General features: G+C 41.5%; 1 protein-coding gene across 2 annotated transcripts in view; it reads left to right on the top strand.

Annotated features, from left to right (window-relative positions):
* The first annotated feature begins 558 nt into the window (after positions 1 to 558).
* Positions 559 to 16,813, top strand: part of NAV2 (neuron navigator 2) — a 538,301-nt gene continuing 522,046 nt past the window's right edge. For both annotated transcript variants that reach the window (XM_060275159.2, XM_088668311.1), the window contains exons 1-2: positions 559 to 1,000; positions 6,795 to 7,414. In XM_060275159.2, the coding sequence (XP_060131142.2) occupies positions 7,340 to 7,414 (75 nt within the window). In that variant the 5' untranslated portion in view covers positions 559 to 1,000; positions 6,795 to 7,339. The remainder of the gene's footprint in view (positions 1,001 to 6,794; positions 7,415 to 16,813) is intronic.

Genomic DNA, 16,813 nt, shown 5'->3' with positions numbered 1-16,813 from the left:
CCTCGTCACCCCGGGGGTTATGGAGGCTCCAGGGGCGCAGCAGCGGGGCAAAGAGAGGGTGGCTGAGGGAACATCTCTGGAGGAACGCGAGCCCGGAGACGCAGGTAAGGCTCGGCTTCTAGTTCTAGTCCCCGGAGAGGCTCTCTTTGCCGGCTCTTGCGGAAGAATGTGAAAGTTTTAAGCCGTGGCTTGAGGGAAAGCGGTGGGTGGGTTGCTTCCCAGCAGGGGCTGCGAGCGAGACGGGCAGCCCTCGCGCCCGGTTTGTTAGTGGTCTCTGGCAAAGCAACCTGCTATAGGTCCCATCTGCTGCCTGCTGCCCCGCTTCCCAGATGAGAGATACTGCTACTGCTGCTGCTGTTACTACTACTGTTAGGAATAATTATTCCTATTAGTAATAAAATAATAACTACCCCTCCCGAGCAGCCCAGGGAACTTTGCTCCGGCTGCGCTCCTGAGCTGGGGAAGTCGCAGGGCAGCCTCCCCAAGTGCCCAGAAGCGCCGTCCTCGGCCGCTCCCCGTCAGGCGCGAAGAGGAGGTGGCGGGAAGAAGAGGAGGCGGGGCGCAGGGACAGGCGCCGCTCCTGGCTGCCGGCGTTTCCTCAGCTGGGGCTGCTGCTCCCTGCGTGAAAAGGGCAACAGCCGCCGCCTCGCCGGGGAGAAGGAGCTGAGCAGGGCTTCCGAAGGAGCCAGCCAGGCAGTCGTCAGCGCCGGCGAGGTAGATGGTGCGTGCGGTAGCTCGGGAGGCGCCGGGTGCTTGGAGGCAGCAGCAGCAGCAGCAGCAGCAGCAGCAGCAGCAGCAGCAGCAGCAGCAGCAGCAGCAGCAGCAGCAGCAGCAGCAGCAGCAGCAGCAGCAGCAGCAGCTCATCGGCTTGTATCATCTCCATTCTTGCCCTCCGCGGAGCTGGTGGCGCTTCTTTCCCTCCCTCTGCCTGTCTTCGCCTTGCAGGCAAAGGTGATGGGAGAACTGGTCCACTTTTGCCTTCCTCCCTTGGCACAAGAAGGTAAATGAGTGTTAACGGGAAGGCTGGTTCATCGATGTTTCTGAAGCTCTTTTAACCACGTCGGTAGTAGCTCTTGTATGCCAGTCCTGGTTTCTTTTACCCAGGTTGGTTATTAGTTTTGTGTATTTGTGAAAAGAGCATCCAGCCAATTAAGCATGCTCTCTGAATCCTATAATATTGTGTTGTTTATTTGTTTTTAGTCAAGAGAGAAGGCCTGGATATTTTTTTCCTAGATACCTTCTACTAAGTATTGTTTAGCAGGCAAGATTGCTATATCAAGGTTTGGCAGGGGGTGGATTGTGGTGGTTCTTTGGTACACCACTGGGCTATTTCTGCTTGACCAGCCTGTGCCTGCTGGTTGTTGGGATTCTTGTAAAGAATGCTGGACTAATGCAAGAGCACATTCTCAAGTTCACCTAACACAGGTTAGTATAAACGTCCTGTCTGAACTCTTGCTTTGCACATAAAGGCATATTAATGATCGATGTGGATTAGGGGTTGGGGTGGGAGGAGGGAGAGAGAGAGAATGCACTGCCCATAGTTGGCTCCTGTTTGAGGCATCTATACTACCGGTAAAACAGGCTCATTTGTAACCTAAAGGAAGATGATTTATCTTGGTTATTGTCTCTTTGTTGTATTTAATGTTATGCTGTTTCTTGATTCTACAGCATTTTAAGAAGGTTTATGATAGAAGGGCATACTAGTACATTTTCTCTTTTTCTAGTTGCTAATTATCTGAACCTTATATTTATATTTATAGACCTTTCAAAGATTTCGAACCTAAAATGGACAAGGTTATTTTTAATTCTTTTTTGCTTCAGGGGTTAGACTGTATTGTTTGACTGTTAGGATTCTAGGCCACAGAGAATGAGAGAGAGAAAGAGAGCTCACGTGGTCCTCTGTGTACTTGGAAAGTTCATGGATGTACTGGGTAGCCTCTGCCAATGTGGTTGCTGATTCCTGACCCTGTAGCACTCTATTGGTGTATGGCACAACAACTGCCTGTGTTCCTGGAGTGGTATGCTGTCAGCCAAAAATAAATTTGGGAGCCTTCTAAGGGAAACGGCATATGCCTTTTATCCTTGGCAAGCTACAGCTTTCTACCACCTGTATGGAGTCTGTGGTGACCAGTTGCTATGTACTAGCAGGGTTTGAACGACCCAGTATTGATGGCTGGTGGGAATCAGAAGTGTGCTATGATTTGCACCCAGCCTCTGAAATGCAGATATATTCTAAGTATAGCATTTAATTGGGAACCAGAAAAGTTCCTACACGGATCAGTCTTGCTCAACTTGTAGAGCATCTGGTGCTTCACTTGTACACAGGGTTTTATTATCTAGCCTCAATATTTGTATTCAGTGCTAATGTGACATAGTGGATAGTTTTCTTGATTAGGGAAACCTAAGTTCAGCTAGTTATTCTTGGGCCAGTCAGTTTCTCAGTTTAACATACCCCTCATGATTATGGCATAAGGATAAAATGGAGAAAAACTCCTTTGACCACCACAAATGAGAGGCTCTAGTAAGTTGATGACATAAATTTTTTAGGGTTGATGTGACATCAAATTGTTGCTTTTGATGGAGATAGAAAGGTGGTCTTACTTGAAATAATCAAAATTTTGTTTGAAGTGCCATTAGTTTCTCTTTGATTTTCCTCTTCACCAATCTTTACCACGCCAAACTAACCCCTTACAGCATTAACAAAACAAGCTTTGTTTCATAGGAAGATAAAACAAATCACTGTGTATATTGCAAATATTTGAGGTCTTTTAAAACCATTTAGCTATGGATCTCTCTCCCCAGTCCCAGTTGGTGGTAAAGGGTTTTTTTTTAAAAAAAGTTTTTCAACTCCATAGATTTATTTTTTTACAAAGGGCTGTGAGCATCGCCCTAAGGCTTCCTTGCAAACTCCAATTTCTACTCATGCATGTCCTGAGATTAATCTGAAGGGTGTAGAAGTAATAAAAAAAATTCTGGAAATTTTAATACAAAGGGACATTGAGGGAGAGACTGCACTTTTTCTGCTTCACAGGATCGTTCACACTGTCCTTACTTGCACTGGTTATGTCATGCTATTGCAGCATGGTATAACGTGATGTGACTGATGCAGTCTCGTGTGCCATAGTGAAATCACTGAAGGGCGAAAAAAAGTTTCTCTCCATCGTATTAGTAATTTTTTCAAAAAGTAGCTTGTGCCTGTAACAATGCAGTTAAGATAAAGAAATACGCTGCCATCTTGCTGCTACATGTATATATATCGCTGCTATAGAACATTGCTATGGGAAATGTTGATTTTGCACCACCACTTTTTTTTTTAAAAAAGAAAGTATGTAGTGTGCAAATAAAATATGTGTGCATATAGCTGTGTAGACACATCTGGGGAAATGGTGGCAGCCACTCACACATTTATTTCCATGCGTGATGCATTGGCTGTAGTAGACACTGGTGTGGTGCCACTGGCGGAGGAACGAGGGCAGCGTACCGCCCTCGGCACCATTGGGGAGGGGGGTACCATCATGGCCGCCCCTCCGGACACACGCTGTGCCCCCTCTACCATGCCCCCGGGACACACACCACGCCCCCGCAGGCGATGTGCCACGCCCCCACCTGCTCTTCGCCCCCGGTGCCAGAGCATGCAGCTTCGCCACTGTGTGGTGCTGGTATTTCCCACAGCTATCCTAACGTATAGCTCCTTTCCTGATAGGGTGACAAATGGGGTTGTGTCCAATGTTGGCTTTGTACTAGTGGAAATGCTTGCAGTCTCAGAAGCCAAGATGCCTGATATTCACCAGTCCTCCCTACTTCAGTCTTCCATACCATATTGATGCTGTTCCAGAAGGTCATCTAACTTTCAGGGGCAGCTTTCAGTAGCCATGGGGAGGCCACCATGATTAGGAAGTCATTGGCAAAAATTGGGTGTGGTGCCCTGTTTTGCATGAGTGAAGGTTCAGAGTCACAATTGGATGAAGCCCACTGCTTCCATAACATTTGCTAGTTGTGTAGAAGGGGTTTCATTAGGTATGGTGAGTGGAGCAAATCCTATCACTCAATCTGATGTGCTGGGGGAGGGAGCCAAATGAGGATGAGAGGTTTACATCCACTCGGCTCCACCAGGCTCTGACAGTGGGAGCTCTGCCACCATGCAAGTCACCATTATGCTCACCAAAAGCATAGGTGGAAGCTACTCCCATCAGTTTATTTGGCAGCAGTAACTGGCACAAACCTCTGAAGTGCGGTGTTTCAGGGCAAAGCTGGGCTGGCCATAGGTTCTACCAGTGATGGTTCCAATCTAGGCCTTTCTACTGTGCCAGCCTGAAGCTAGTGCAGGCTAAAACCCAGCAGTTTCATTGAGCCCCAGCCAGTGTGGTTGATGGGCAGGGTGTGTTGCAGGACTTCGGATTTATCTGTTGGTTCATTCTGCCCTGCTGCTCCTGGTCAGCAATAAGCCAGCATGCAATAGTGCTTCTGTGATCAAAAAGCTGCACATGCCAACATTTGCCTTTTTTTTTACATTTGAGTTTTAGTGGTTTTTGAAAAACTTTTTTTTTTTAAAAACCCACTTTCCCATGGAAACCTGTTTTCCCCATGATAACAGACAAACGAAATATGCAAAGTAGCAATTGCACAAGCATGTCACTTATCCTGTAGGTCATGAATAGAAGAAATAGTTATGATAATTAAAATAAAGAGGAGGTGAAATAAGCTAACAGTGTATCAGCAGTGTGATATTTAATCATAAATAGAAATTTGTCTCACCAACAGTATGTTGGCACAACTAGAACTATCTCTGTATTAAATGCTGATTTATATAACATACTCTTACCATTCCAGTGTTTAATAAAAAGGCTCTGTATGTATGTCCCATACTTTCAGACACCAATCTGAAGTCGGTGTGTTATTTCTAACATAACTTCTAAAGCATGGAAACCTTTAACAGTTATGTTAGAAGTCAAAAGGGGTTCTAGTCCTGTTGCACCTAACCATTGTTCACACACCATTCTGGGTAAGCTGATTGCACCCAATGTGAGGAGGGGGTGGTATGGGGGCAGCATTCTGTGCATTGAGCCGGCTGTGTGAATAGGCTCAATGGAAATACAAATGAATTCTCTGCATGCAGGATCAAAGAACCTGAAAGCAGGGTCCAGATCCACATGGACAAGCCTACAAGATTGCTGTTTTTGGAAACACATTTGGTCTGTTTATATGAGCAACAATGTGCACGGGACAGTGTCTTTCTGCCACATTCTCTTTCCAGCTGAGTGCATTCAGTCAGATGGCATGAACAGTGCTGTAGTAGTCTATATAGTTGCTTGCTAGAACTAGATACATTCAACAAATGACAGACCTATGGGAAGAACTCATAATGCTTAGGCAAGGTTACCCATGTTGTTCTGTTGCCTTCATTATGTGTTTCGCTAACCCGACCTCAAATAATTGATTGTCAGTAGTGAGGATGGGTAAACAATGTAAGTGTGACCAGCAATATAGGGATTAGTTGTAGCCCTGTGTTATGTAGATTGAGAAAGAGTGAATGAACCATACAGAATAAATCAGCGACTCATAAAGAGCAGTTCCTTCAGAGTAAATTCAGACAACCTGTATGTGTGTCCAAGAGCTGGGGAGAATTTTACTAGATTATTGCTTCCTTGGAGATTTCTGAAGAGCTGCAGAAGACTGGTAAAATTATGACAACCACTTGGTGGAAAAAGGGGTGGGGAAGTGAATCTGTCTGGTGGGTTGGAACCTTATTTCCCCTGCAGGCAAAGTTTGACAGGTGGACAGTGACAGGTAGAGATGAATTGTAATTGTATGGCAAAAAAGGAGACTGTTGTTCTAGTATCTGTGTTGCTCTTTACCTAGGCTTCTTTGTAAATAATTCCTCATAGCAGCCAGTTTTCATTTTTGTGTTTAGATAAAGAACCAATTAGACAACAAGGCACCCCACCTAAATAAATATTACAATTTGGCCTTTCAAATTTTCCTTTGAGGTGACATGTGATTATATACTGCAGGGTCTCAACTAATCATTTTTTTAAAATTAGAGTAGGGAATGAGTTGTTTAAAAATACAGTTTTTAGATGATAGTAACTTTGTTTTTCTTTCACTGAGTAGCAATTGTTCATTTGGTTTATGGATAATTTCTTTCTTTCTTTCTTTCTTTCTTTCTTTCTTTCTTTCTTTCTTTCTTTCTTTCTTTCTTTCTTGGACTTCTTTGTTGCAGAGGTAGAGCCAGGAACAGTCCAGTCTTGAACATTAACTTACCTGGTGATTATTACACAAAATATGATATTGCTTTCTGTGTGCCTTTCACAGATGGCTATATTTGGCTGAAACAGAGAAAGAACATTAGATGACAGTAAAAGTATATGAATGTTGGAGCACATTAAACTACTCTTGTAAAGCAACATTGATTTCATTTGTTAAATTAAATGCCAAAATTGGTATATGTATGTGAGGAGAATTGACTTTCACTTATGCAGTGGGACTTCCCCTTCCTCTCTTCCCCTATGTACCCCCCCAAAAAAAACCCTGCTTCTGACAGTTGGGCACACTTTGGAGCAGATTTTAGGGGGGATTTCAGGGGAGAGGAGAGGAAAGGGATGCCCTGTTGCACAAGTTAGCTCATCTGATACTACATTTCACCCATTATTTTAGCAACAGTGTGTTCGTAACCTTGTGCATAAGAAATGTTATACGTGCAAAGCTCTATGATTTTATCACACATTTAAGCTGCTAATGTAATAAAGATCCTTTCATCTATCAAACAGATAAAATATGTGTTTTCCCCCTTTTAGGCCTTTGCTTGTGTGGAAGAAGATGGTGACGACACTGTTGCATGGATGATTTTATGTAATTTACACTTGCAAGATTTGCAAAAGGCAATTATCATTGTGAAGTGTTTACACTGATTTATGGGAGGAAGGTGGCCTAGGAGAGGGATGCTGATAATATCAACACAGTGGATTAAATGCACATTTACACCTTTATTGACACATATATTATCCATGCCAAGAATGCTGGTGGAGCAACAAGGAAGATGCTGGTGAAGCAATGATGTGGCACAGACTGTTAAATATGGATTCAGCTCTGCCAACTCCCTATAATGCACATCAATGGATTTCTACATCTGAGCTAAAATAGGGAATAAAAGGCTTACAGTGCTTGTCTGTTAAGATAATTAGCAGAGATGGCAAACCAGAGATCTGAAAGGATTATAAAAAACAAGGAAGAGATTTGAAGGTCCTCTCTATTTTTCGTTTCACATTAATGTTTCCTTATTCATACTGTGGATTTTGAGGAAAAAGCTTCAGGAGACACGCAGGATATTTGTTACTGGGAAATGGAATCTGGATCAGAGTCTAGCCAGCATCAGAAAAGAAAGCCTGTGACACATGGACTGGAAGATCAAAAAAGAGTAAGTGACAAGACTTCACCACTGGCATTTTGTGCTTAAATTGCTGAGCATGATTCAGGGAGTTCAAATGCCACTTACAATTTTTGTATTCAGTGCAGATTTTCAGTGTTGTAGCTGGTGGTGGATGAGCTTTCTTAGGTTGAACATTGAACATTGATCTAGTTTAATTGGCTGGCACTGAGTGGTAAGGGAGCAGCAAAGAACTGGGAAGCATTTAGTTGTTTTTGAAAGAGCAATAGGAAAATAAGAAACAGGAAGAATGATTGGTTATTATAATGAGTCTGCTGTCATGCGGTGACACTAGTAAGGAAGATAAAGCTAACTTACTATTTCATTTGTTGGTGGGTGCTGGGCTTTTTTTATAATAAAAATGCATAAAGGACTGTTTTCTATGTAAGATCTTAAATGAATAGTCACGCAGTGCAATCCTATGCATGTTTACATAAAAGTAAGTTCTTCTGTCTTCAATAGGATTTTCTCCCAGGTAAGTGAGTGTTGGATTGCAACCTTAATGGAATATTTGGTACCCATGGATTTGCCAGATGGTCTCGATATGTTTCCCGGTGTCTCATGCATTTGAGAAAAGTGAGAGTATATTTAAATAATTGTATGCTTTTCATTGGCCAGCAAGAGTTTGATGAAAACTATGCCTTGGTTTTTTCATGGGTGTATATTGACATGTGACTCTATATCCAATACTGTATAGTGTTGTCATTCATTAGTAGTAATTGAAAGTAGTGAGCAACTGAATTTTAAATTTCTTTTACTGGTTCAAATTGTGATGTGTTGTTGCTATATAAGTCCACAGGGATAAGTTGATGGTACACTAATGTATTCTGGTTCCTCTGGAGATCCCTTTTTTCATTGTGACTTAAATGCATCGCTTTTGAGAAAATTGTTGAAAAATGCCTGAGCTGTAAATTGAGCATCTAGCTTTACTTTTCTGTTTCAGTAATGCCAGCGATACAGTGAAACAAGAAGGATTATGTGTCTTGATTTTCTTTTGCTGAGTCTGTTGAAGAATAAAACTTACTTTTCTCTGGAAATAAAACCAGCTTGGATAGTGCTCTCTCTCTCTCTCTCTCTTTCTCTCTCTCTCTCTCTCCAAGATGGAAATGCAGTTGTTTGCTTAGGGAGCCTTCCCCAAAGAATCTCCCCCCCCTCCTCTTTGCTATATCAGCTGAAGGCAACAAGGACCTATTTTCACAACCCCTTTTGGAGCTGGAAATATCAATCAATAGACACTGAAAGAAAATTCCTCTTATCGACTTAATTTCTAGAGGCCTTTAATATATTTTAAAAACCCTCCTATATACAAGGCTTGCGCTCTATGAGACAAACATTTGGTGTCTCATAAGATACTGAAGAGCTGGTTTACTAATATTAATCTGCGGTTTTGACTGAAACTCTGATAAGTATGGAGGCCTACATCTTCCATCTGCTCTTGGCTCTGGGTGTTTGGTGCACATGTAAAATGGGGCCTCTGAAAGTATAATATAACCCCAAGTGAGGCTCGGTGGCAGCTGGGATAACATCAATTGGTCATGCTTAGCTGACATTCATTTTAACTTGAACTCTAGCCGTCATGGAGATTATTAAATTTATAATGATATATGTAAGATCTATTTTAATGACTCTTCACGCTTGGGTGATCTCTCTCTTACTTGTGTTTGCAAAACAACACAGGGAATTGGGTATTATTACATTTCCTTCCTGGCTGAATTTTCCAGGGGAAAGGATGCGGGTTGAAAACTTCAGTGAAATATATTTAGGATTATAGAAAGAAGCACTTTGGACCACAATCCTTGGGCTGAATGTGTGCTACATGCCTGCCTCTTTGCAAGATACTCATTCAGAGATGTTGTGTATTTGACGGCTGTCTAACATTAATAATTAATTATTGGAACAGATTTGTTCATTGGAAATAAATTGGTCTCCTACATGAATAAATAAGAAAGAAAGGTGTTAAATTAGCACATGCTCCTGTTTTCCATCTGTAAGAAAACTGCTAGGAGACTGCAAAGGTTTTGCCTCCTTTCTAGAGGGAAAGAAAAGAATGTGCCCATGTTCTTTGTGGTTTCTTTTCTGTAACATACATTACCTGTGCAAATTGGAATGGAAAGAGGAACACTACCCCATGAATACCATATGTTTGAGGCGCAGCCCTTAATATGGTTTTTTCATAACCACATTTTGTGGGTGTTGAATTTAATTAGTATTCTTAGCCCTGATCTCCAGCTTGATCTCATCTAGCTTTGTTGTTATAGATTGGCCTTCAGAAAGCTGTAGAAAATTGGGGTCTATTCCTGCCCCCGCCCCTGAGTCGTGGTGGTAGAAGAGAAGCTTTTCACTGATTTATTAGTTTCCAGACAGAATTAAAATGGGATTGACACTAATCATGTTCACAGTTGAACTGGATTTAGCCATACAATTTTTAATGGCTTTGGTGTGAATTACATGCCTAAATCCTGGTTGACTTTTCATTTTAAAGTTAAAAATTAATAACCCAAATAACCATGTGAATAGATCTGCTGGAATCAGTAGAATTATTCTTATGGACAAAGAAATAAGTTTTTGCTACTGATAGCATTACATAATTTTTGGGACTTGTAGGTTACTGAATTCAAGGAGCAGCCACCTGCAATTAATAAATTAACTGTGCAATCCTATGCATGTTAATCAAAAGTAAGTTCCACTACAATCAATAGGGGTTTTCTTCCCAGTAACAAGTTTAGGGTTGCTGCATAAGAGTTGTGCTTTTTTTAACTGAGGAAAAACTTCCAGGAAGCCACAATGAACCACGTAAAAATTGCTGGAAGAACAAGCAGCATTGTTTGGTTCAGTAAGAATCTATTTAACCAGTGTAGATGCGAGACGTCAATTTTCTGTGACACAATATTATTGATTTCTCTTGGATTGATTCCTTTCCTTGTTAAGTTTCTTATTCAGAATTTCATAGATGTGCATTGATTTGAAAACAGTGCCAGGGGGTGAGGTATTGTCAAAATGTTTCTTTTTGTTATTAATAAATGTTACTTGGTGACATTTTGAGGTGAACTTTTGTTTGTTATAAACTTAAGCATAAATTTGCCCAATAGTTTTGATATACCTGTTCATGCCATTAGGTTCATTGAGTTAGTGCACAATCACTTAAGGCAGAACTGACTTAAGAGTGTATTCTTTTAAAAGCAGCTCCAGGCTAGGGATGTCAGAGAAGTCTGACTGAAATGGTAGCAGAAATTACTGGTGTACATTTATTCATCCCATGTCTGGAGAGTAAATCAATCCAGCGACTGGTACATATGACTGGTCTTTGCTGTTGCTTTCAGTCTGCAAATGATAAATAATTGATGTTCCCTTCCCGCAATTTGCATTGTTTCCTTTGCACTGAAATTAATGGTATTTGTATTGAAATAAATGTAATAATAACTTAATTACATAAAATTCAGCCACAGTGAACAGCAGGCACAATAATGTAGTGTTTGTTGGAAGCTGAACTGCAGCAGAATGGAAACAGTGCAGCATGCAACAAGCATTGGTTGGAGCAGAAATTGATGCCTTCTTACTCCAGATTTTGTTTTTTTTTTTTTGCAGAATTCCCTTGACCTCTCCACCTTCTTCCTTTCTCCAGAATTCCACTGAATTTGAACAGAAGCGATACAAACATTTAATTAGTTTAAGTGCATTAAAAGGCATTTTAAAGTTTTTTTCATGATTTAATATAATTGATGCATAGGGGTTTTCCTTCTTTCCTAGTAGCAGCATTGATTTGTGTGATTTTTGGGTACCCCTTCTTTGAGTAGTTGAATCTGTATCATCAAGTAGATTGGAGGTACTTTACCACTTCCTAATCATCAGTCAAAGCAAATTTCATGGATTAAGTGGTCCAAGAAGTACTAACTAGAATGTTTGGTTCTCATGTTTCTTAAGGTATTATTAGATTGGCTGAATTAATGTTGTAAGAGTAGCACATGTTTAGACATTTAATAAATTATGGGGTTCTTGTCTCATAAGAAAAGCCCTGCTGGATGAGATCAAAGACTATGGAGTCTAACATTCCTTTTTCACAGTGGCCAACCAGGTGTCTATGAGAGGCCCACAAGCCTGACATGAGTGCAATAGCACATTTAGTTTTACATATCTATGCCTATTTTAACAGTGCAACAGGAATATCTTTTCGATTACAGTCATACCTTGGGTTGCAAATGCTGCGGGTTGCGCTCTGTGCCAAACCCGGAAGTTCTGGAACTGGTTACTTTTGGGTTTTGGCGCTCGTGCATGCGCAGAAACACAAAATGGCATCATACGCATGTGCAGAAGTGCCAAATTGTGTCATGCGCAGGCGCAGCACTGCGGGTTGCGAATGCTGCAGATTGCGAACGTGCCTCCTGCACTGATCACGTTCGCAACCTGAGGTATGACTGTATTTCTCCAATAGCACAAGCTGTTTTCATGTTCCACCAGGTTAAGAGTCTCAAAAGATAATCTGCGTAGTTTGTGTGGCCAGTGAGGTATTGTGGTCAGTTTGCCTCTTCAATGAATCTCAGATTAAGGACAGTGGCCAGGAACGTTCTATGTTAGCATAGATCGAGCATAGTTCAGTCTTACTGTCTCCTGCAGAGAGTGTGCCCATATTGACTGAACCATCTCTGCAGCATAGAAATGCAATGCATGACTAGGCTGTGGGACTTAAACACTCTTCTAATTCAAATCTGCCCCTAACATGCAAAGAATAAGCTAGCAATTATGAAGCATGTATGCTACAGGCCTGCTGTGAGCAGAAAACTCTTGTTGTGAGTCATTCTAATACTCGGCTATTAAACTCTTGTAGTGCTAGAGTAATTTAAATGTGTTGAAATAATGGGTCTTGCTTAAGGCTTCTGTAAATCAACATGACATTGATGAAGCCTTGCAGATTTACTCCTGTTCAAGATCTTGTCCTATTCAGTGTGTGTGTGTGTGTGTGTGTGTGTGTGTGTGAGAGAGAGAGAGAGAGAGAGAGAGAGAGAGAGAGAGAGAGAGAGAGAGAGAGAGAGAAGGGCTGATCATTGACTGGGTTAAATTTAAATAGAATTCTGACAGTTTAATAGTGCCCTTTTGTAGTAATTACCTATATCATTGGAAGAGCTCAGCTTTTATATTTGAGATTTTCTTTTTCTTCTTTTAAGGTTTCAGATTTACCATCTTGCTGTAAAGTTAATAAGCTGCTTGTACATATTTTAGAGGTTGTTTAAATGTGTTAAGGTGAAAGCTTAATATTCAGGTTTTTATGAGCAAAAAGCTTGCGCCTCTCACTGTAAGGAACTCATTATCTTCACATTATTTTCTTTTTCAAGAGCCAACAACCATACAATGGCTTGTGGATAGTAATCAGCATTTTAGTTGCACAATGTGCTTGGAAACTCAAAAAATGAATAGGTTGTTTTATATTGCTGCTTGGAGTATTCTATCCTTTTGGTTTCTTGTCTCCCTTCCTTACTTCATTTGTTACAAAATGTTACACTTAATCTCCAAGTTCACTCCCATTGCTGCCACAGTGTTTCAAGCACATACTACTCCTACCGTATTGCTGCAACACTGTGATGAAGAACTTCAGATCACTTGGAATTAATCCTCTGAAGAAGGCTTAATTTTGTTAGTTCCTGGGCAGAGTTGTATCGCCAGTGTTCAGTTTTCAAGTTTAGACATACCTCAATGTTTGTTTCTCTGGACTTTTGCCAGTTTGCCTTTTGAGCTGCATGCAGAACTTGCTGTTACTTTGGCTGATAATGCATGCCTCAAGATGGATTGTAGTGATACCGTGTTTCTCATATTTTAAGGCATCCCCAAAAAATAAGCCATGACAGGATTTCTAAGGGTTAGTGAAAAATAAGACATACCCCGAAAATAAGCCATGTCGTGTAGCCCCGACCGAGCGAGAGGCGAAGGCGCGGGACCCAGCAGGAGCTCCCTGCCTGCTTCCCCGAGCCGTCGCGCATCGGGGGACAGAGCCGAAGATCGGCGGGCGCTCCTTGCTGGGCTTGACAAGCCCGGGAAACAGCGCCCGCCGATCTTCGGACCTGTCCTGTGTGACAGGCGGGGGTGGGGGGGGAAGCGGAGATCATGCTCCGCTCTCCCCCCACCCCCGCCTGTCACCGAAGATCGGCGGGCGCTCCTAGCTGGGCTTGACAAGCCCGGCAAACAGCGCCCGCCGACCTTTGCTGTGTGACAGGCGGGGGTGGGGGGAAGCGGAGATCGTTCTCCGCTCTCCCCCCATCCCCGCCTGTCACCGAAGATCGGCGGGCGCTCCTAGCTGGGCTTGACAAGCCCGGCAAACAGCGCCCGCCGACCTGTGCTGTGTGACAGGCGGGGGTGGGGGGGAAGCGGAGATCGTTCTCCGCTCTCCGCCCACCCCCGCCTGTCACCGAAGATCGGCGGGCGCTGTTTGCTGGGCTTGACAAGCCCGGCAAACAGCGCCCGCGTGCACTTTATTAAAAAATAAGACATCCCTCAAAAATAAGCCATGTCGTGTTTTTTTGAAGAAAAAATTAATATAAGACATGACTTATAATATGAGAAACACGGTAAGAAACTCAAGAATCTGCTTGGAAAACAGGGACAACATTCTCCCGTAACCTGTCTTGGACTTTTTCATTTTTATTGCTATAACCTGCATTGTATGCTGAAACCCTTGCTTGCAGTTGCTAGAAGAGATGGTGAAAGGGCATACTGTTTCTTAACATTGCAATAAGTTGATCAGTTTGAATGTTGTATAAGTAGGGGTAGGGAAAAGAGTTAAATGTGATTTTGCTCATTCCGTTCATACACTCCCTACCTGCAGACCCTTAATTAAGATCCACATTGAGTCTTTCCTGAGAGGCTCCATATGGAGGAGCAGGGAATGGAATGAAGACTAAACAATTTCCACTTATGCCACACTGAAAATAATTTTTAAAAATGAAATCCACCGAATTTTTGCTCAAGCTATAATGAAAACAAATTTTGGAACTGGGACAAAACAATTTTTACATATGTGGCAACCAAAATAATTTTTTATGGGAACTAGCGTTAAAAATAAAAAGCATTTGCCCAAAATGTAACCTTGGGCAAAATGTAACCCATGTGAATGGGCTGGGCAACCCAATGAAAAGAAGAAGGGTATGAAATGAGTTAAAATGGAAATCCCTTATTGTCTTGCAAGTAACCTATTTGAAAAAGGAATAAGAGTAAACCCACCAATCAGCATGTCCAAAGGGAATTGGCACTCAGCTGCTGGTAACTCCAAAGCTAGTGGGGTCAGCATCTGGCATGGACATGGGTTCTCCTCAACTTTGGGAGTGCTCAATGAGGTCATGCACATGACATACACATGTGATGTCACACAGCAAGAGGAAGCTGCAAGGCCCGCCACAACTGCTTCAACCTTTGCCCACATACTTGGGAATACAAAATCTTGGACACAACTTTATAATTTTTGTCACTAATATCAAAACTTGGTGTAAGGCATATTTGTCATGGATGGGTAGAGTTCCATCACTTAAGAAAATGGTACTTCCAGAGTTTTTATTTCTGTTTCAGACTTTACCTATGTGTATTTCAGTGGAAATGGCAAGAAGTGGCAAAAATTGCGAAAGCAAAATTAAAGATTTGACAAATTTAGACTCCCAAATTAGCTCGATCTGCATCACCATTAATACCTTTGGATAGCACCCTTCCTTCTGCATGCCTGACAGAAATCGAATTGGCAAGAAATAGAAAGAAAAAGGCTGATATATATATAGGCTAATTTTTATGAAAACGACAGGTCCCTCACAGCAGAACAAATTATAGAAAAGATGAGAGGATGCAATGTGAATTGGCTACTTATTCATCAAATTGTACATTTTATTTCAAGCTCAGCAGTTAGGTCTCAAGCCCTTTGGTCATTGATGCCCTTTGAAAATTTAATTTTGAATACGATTGAACATTCTAAAAAGATCCTGTCAATTTTGTACAAAATATTTAGTGACCTTACTGTTGGACAATGTTCAGAAACCAAACAATTATGGGGAAATATACCTAGATATCAAAACAGAAGATGCTGACTGTTTATTTTGTTTCGATTACGGCAGACCAATACAGCTACCTACCTGTAACTAGAACCTGCATAAGATGGGTTAATAAACTTTTAAGTTAATTTATAGATTGCATTTAGCACCTTTCATAAACAAAGTATCTTAAGCAATGTATTGGAGAGGATGTAAGGCAGTTGGTATGACATTCCATATGTGGCAGTCATATGAACTTGTGCATCCATTCTTGAAAAGAGTATTTGTGGAAATAAGCAATGTTACAAATCTTCGTGCATAATGTAATCTAACTCTCTGTTTATTAACAATATTTAAAGATCAGCTCAATTTACTTTATAAGGAACTCATCACTTTTTTCCTCGTGCTGGCATGACACTATGGCCATTTCTCTATGCTGAGCCTTGTCTAAAGGTGACATATGCTCCTCTCTGATATTCGGGTAGTAAAAGTGGGGGAGGGCAGGGAAATACTATGAAAAAATTCAGTCTGGGCTCCTCTGATCATGGAACTGTGATCTTGTTCTTTTTCTTTCCTTTTGGAGATTAACACTGTGTTGATAAGATTTGACAGAGCAGATGAGACCAGTGGTCCATCTGGTTTGGTATCCCGCCTGTGGCAGAGATCAATATCTTATGCTTTAGAGAAAAAAGTGCACACCAACCCCTACATTAATAAGCCAAGTCAATCATGCAGTGCTGAATATGGGAAAGGAATAGCTTCCTTTCTTTACACCCTGGAGATGAGATGATTATTCTTATTTTAGTTTGCATAGTACAATACAATAACATTTTCTGTTCACCAGATTTAGCATTAATATATGCTTTTTGTAATACTAAGGCAAAAAATTCCACACTTGTGCTGTGTTGTGCAGGGAGTTTTGCTTCTTCTTGGTTGTTCCCATTTGTTGCTCAAAAGTTAACTTCAGCAATAATGCGAAAGGGCTTTGATTAGAATCTGAGGTGTATTGCATTTGCTGCCACTGGTTTCTCTAATTCATCTTTTATTAGGATGCTCACAGACATAAGGCAAAGACACTGCACAAGAGCTTTGCAATTTTAAAAAGATTTTATCAGAATAATAACAAAAAGCAAACAGTTAAGAACCAGCTCTGTAATTCCACCTGCCTCCATTGTGCAGGTGCAGTTTTTCAGCCCTTGCTAAATTCTGCGACACTTGGTTCCTGTGTTTGCTGAAAGCTCAAGAGTATGCTGCTTTGCATAAAAATAGCACCATGCACAGAACTGGCACCTGCATTCAGTAAAACATGTCTTAAATGTCCTTTTTCTCCTTGCAGCTATTTAGATTAATTTGGATCACTCTGTGTATTGTGTGAGGACACTATCAATTTAAG

The sequence above is a fragment of the Zootoca vivipara genome, chromosome 1 (assembly GCF_965207765.1).
Source record: "Zootoca vivipara chromosome 1, rZooViv2.hap1.1, whole genome shotgun sequence".
Lineage (NCBI taxonomy): Eukaryota > Metazoa > Chordata > Lepidosauria > Squamata > Lacertidae > Zootoca > Zootoca vivipara.
The sequence above is the reverse complement of the archived record's forward strand: the minus strand, read 5'-3'. Positions and strand labels throughout refer to the sequence as shown.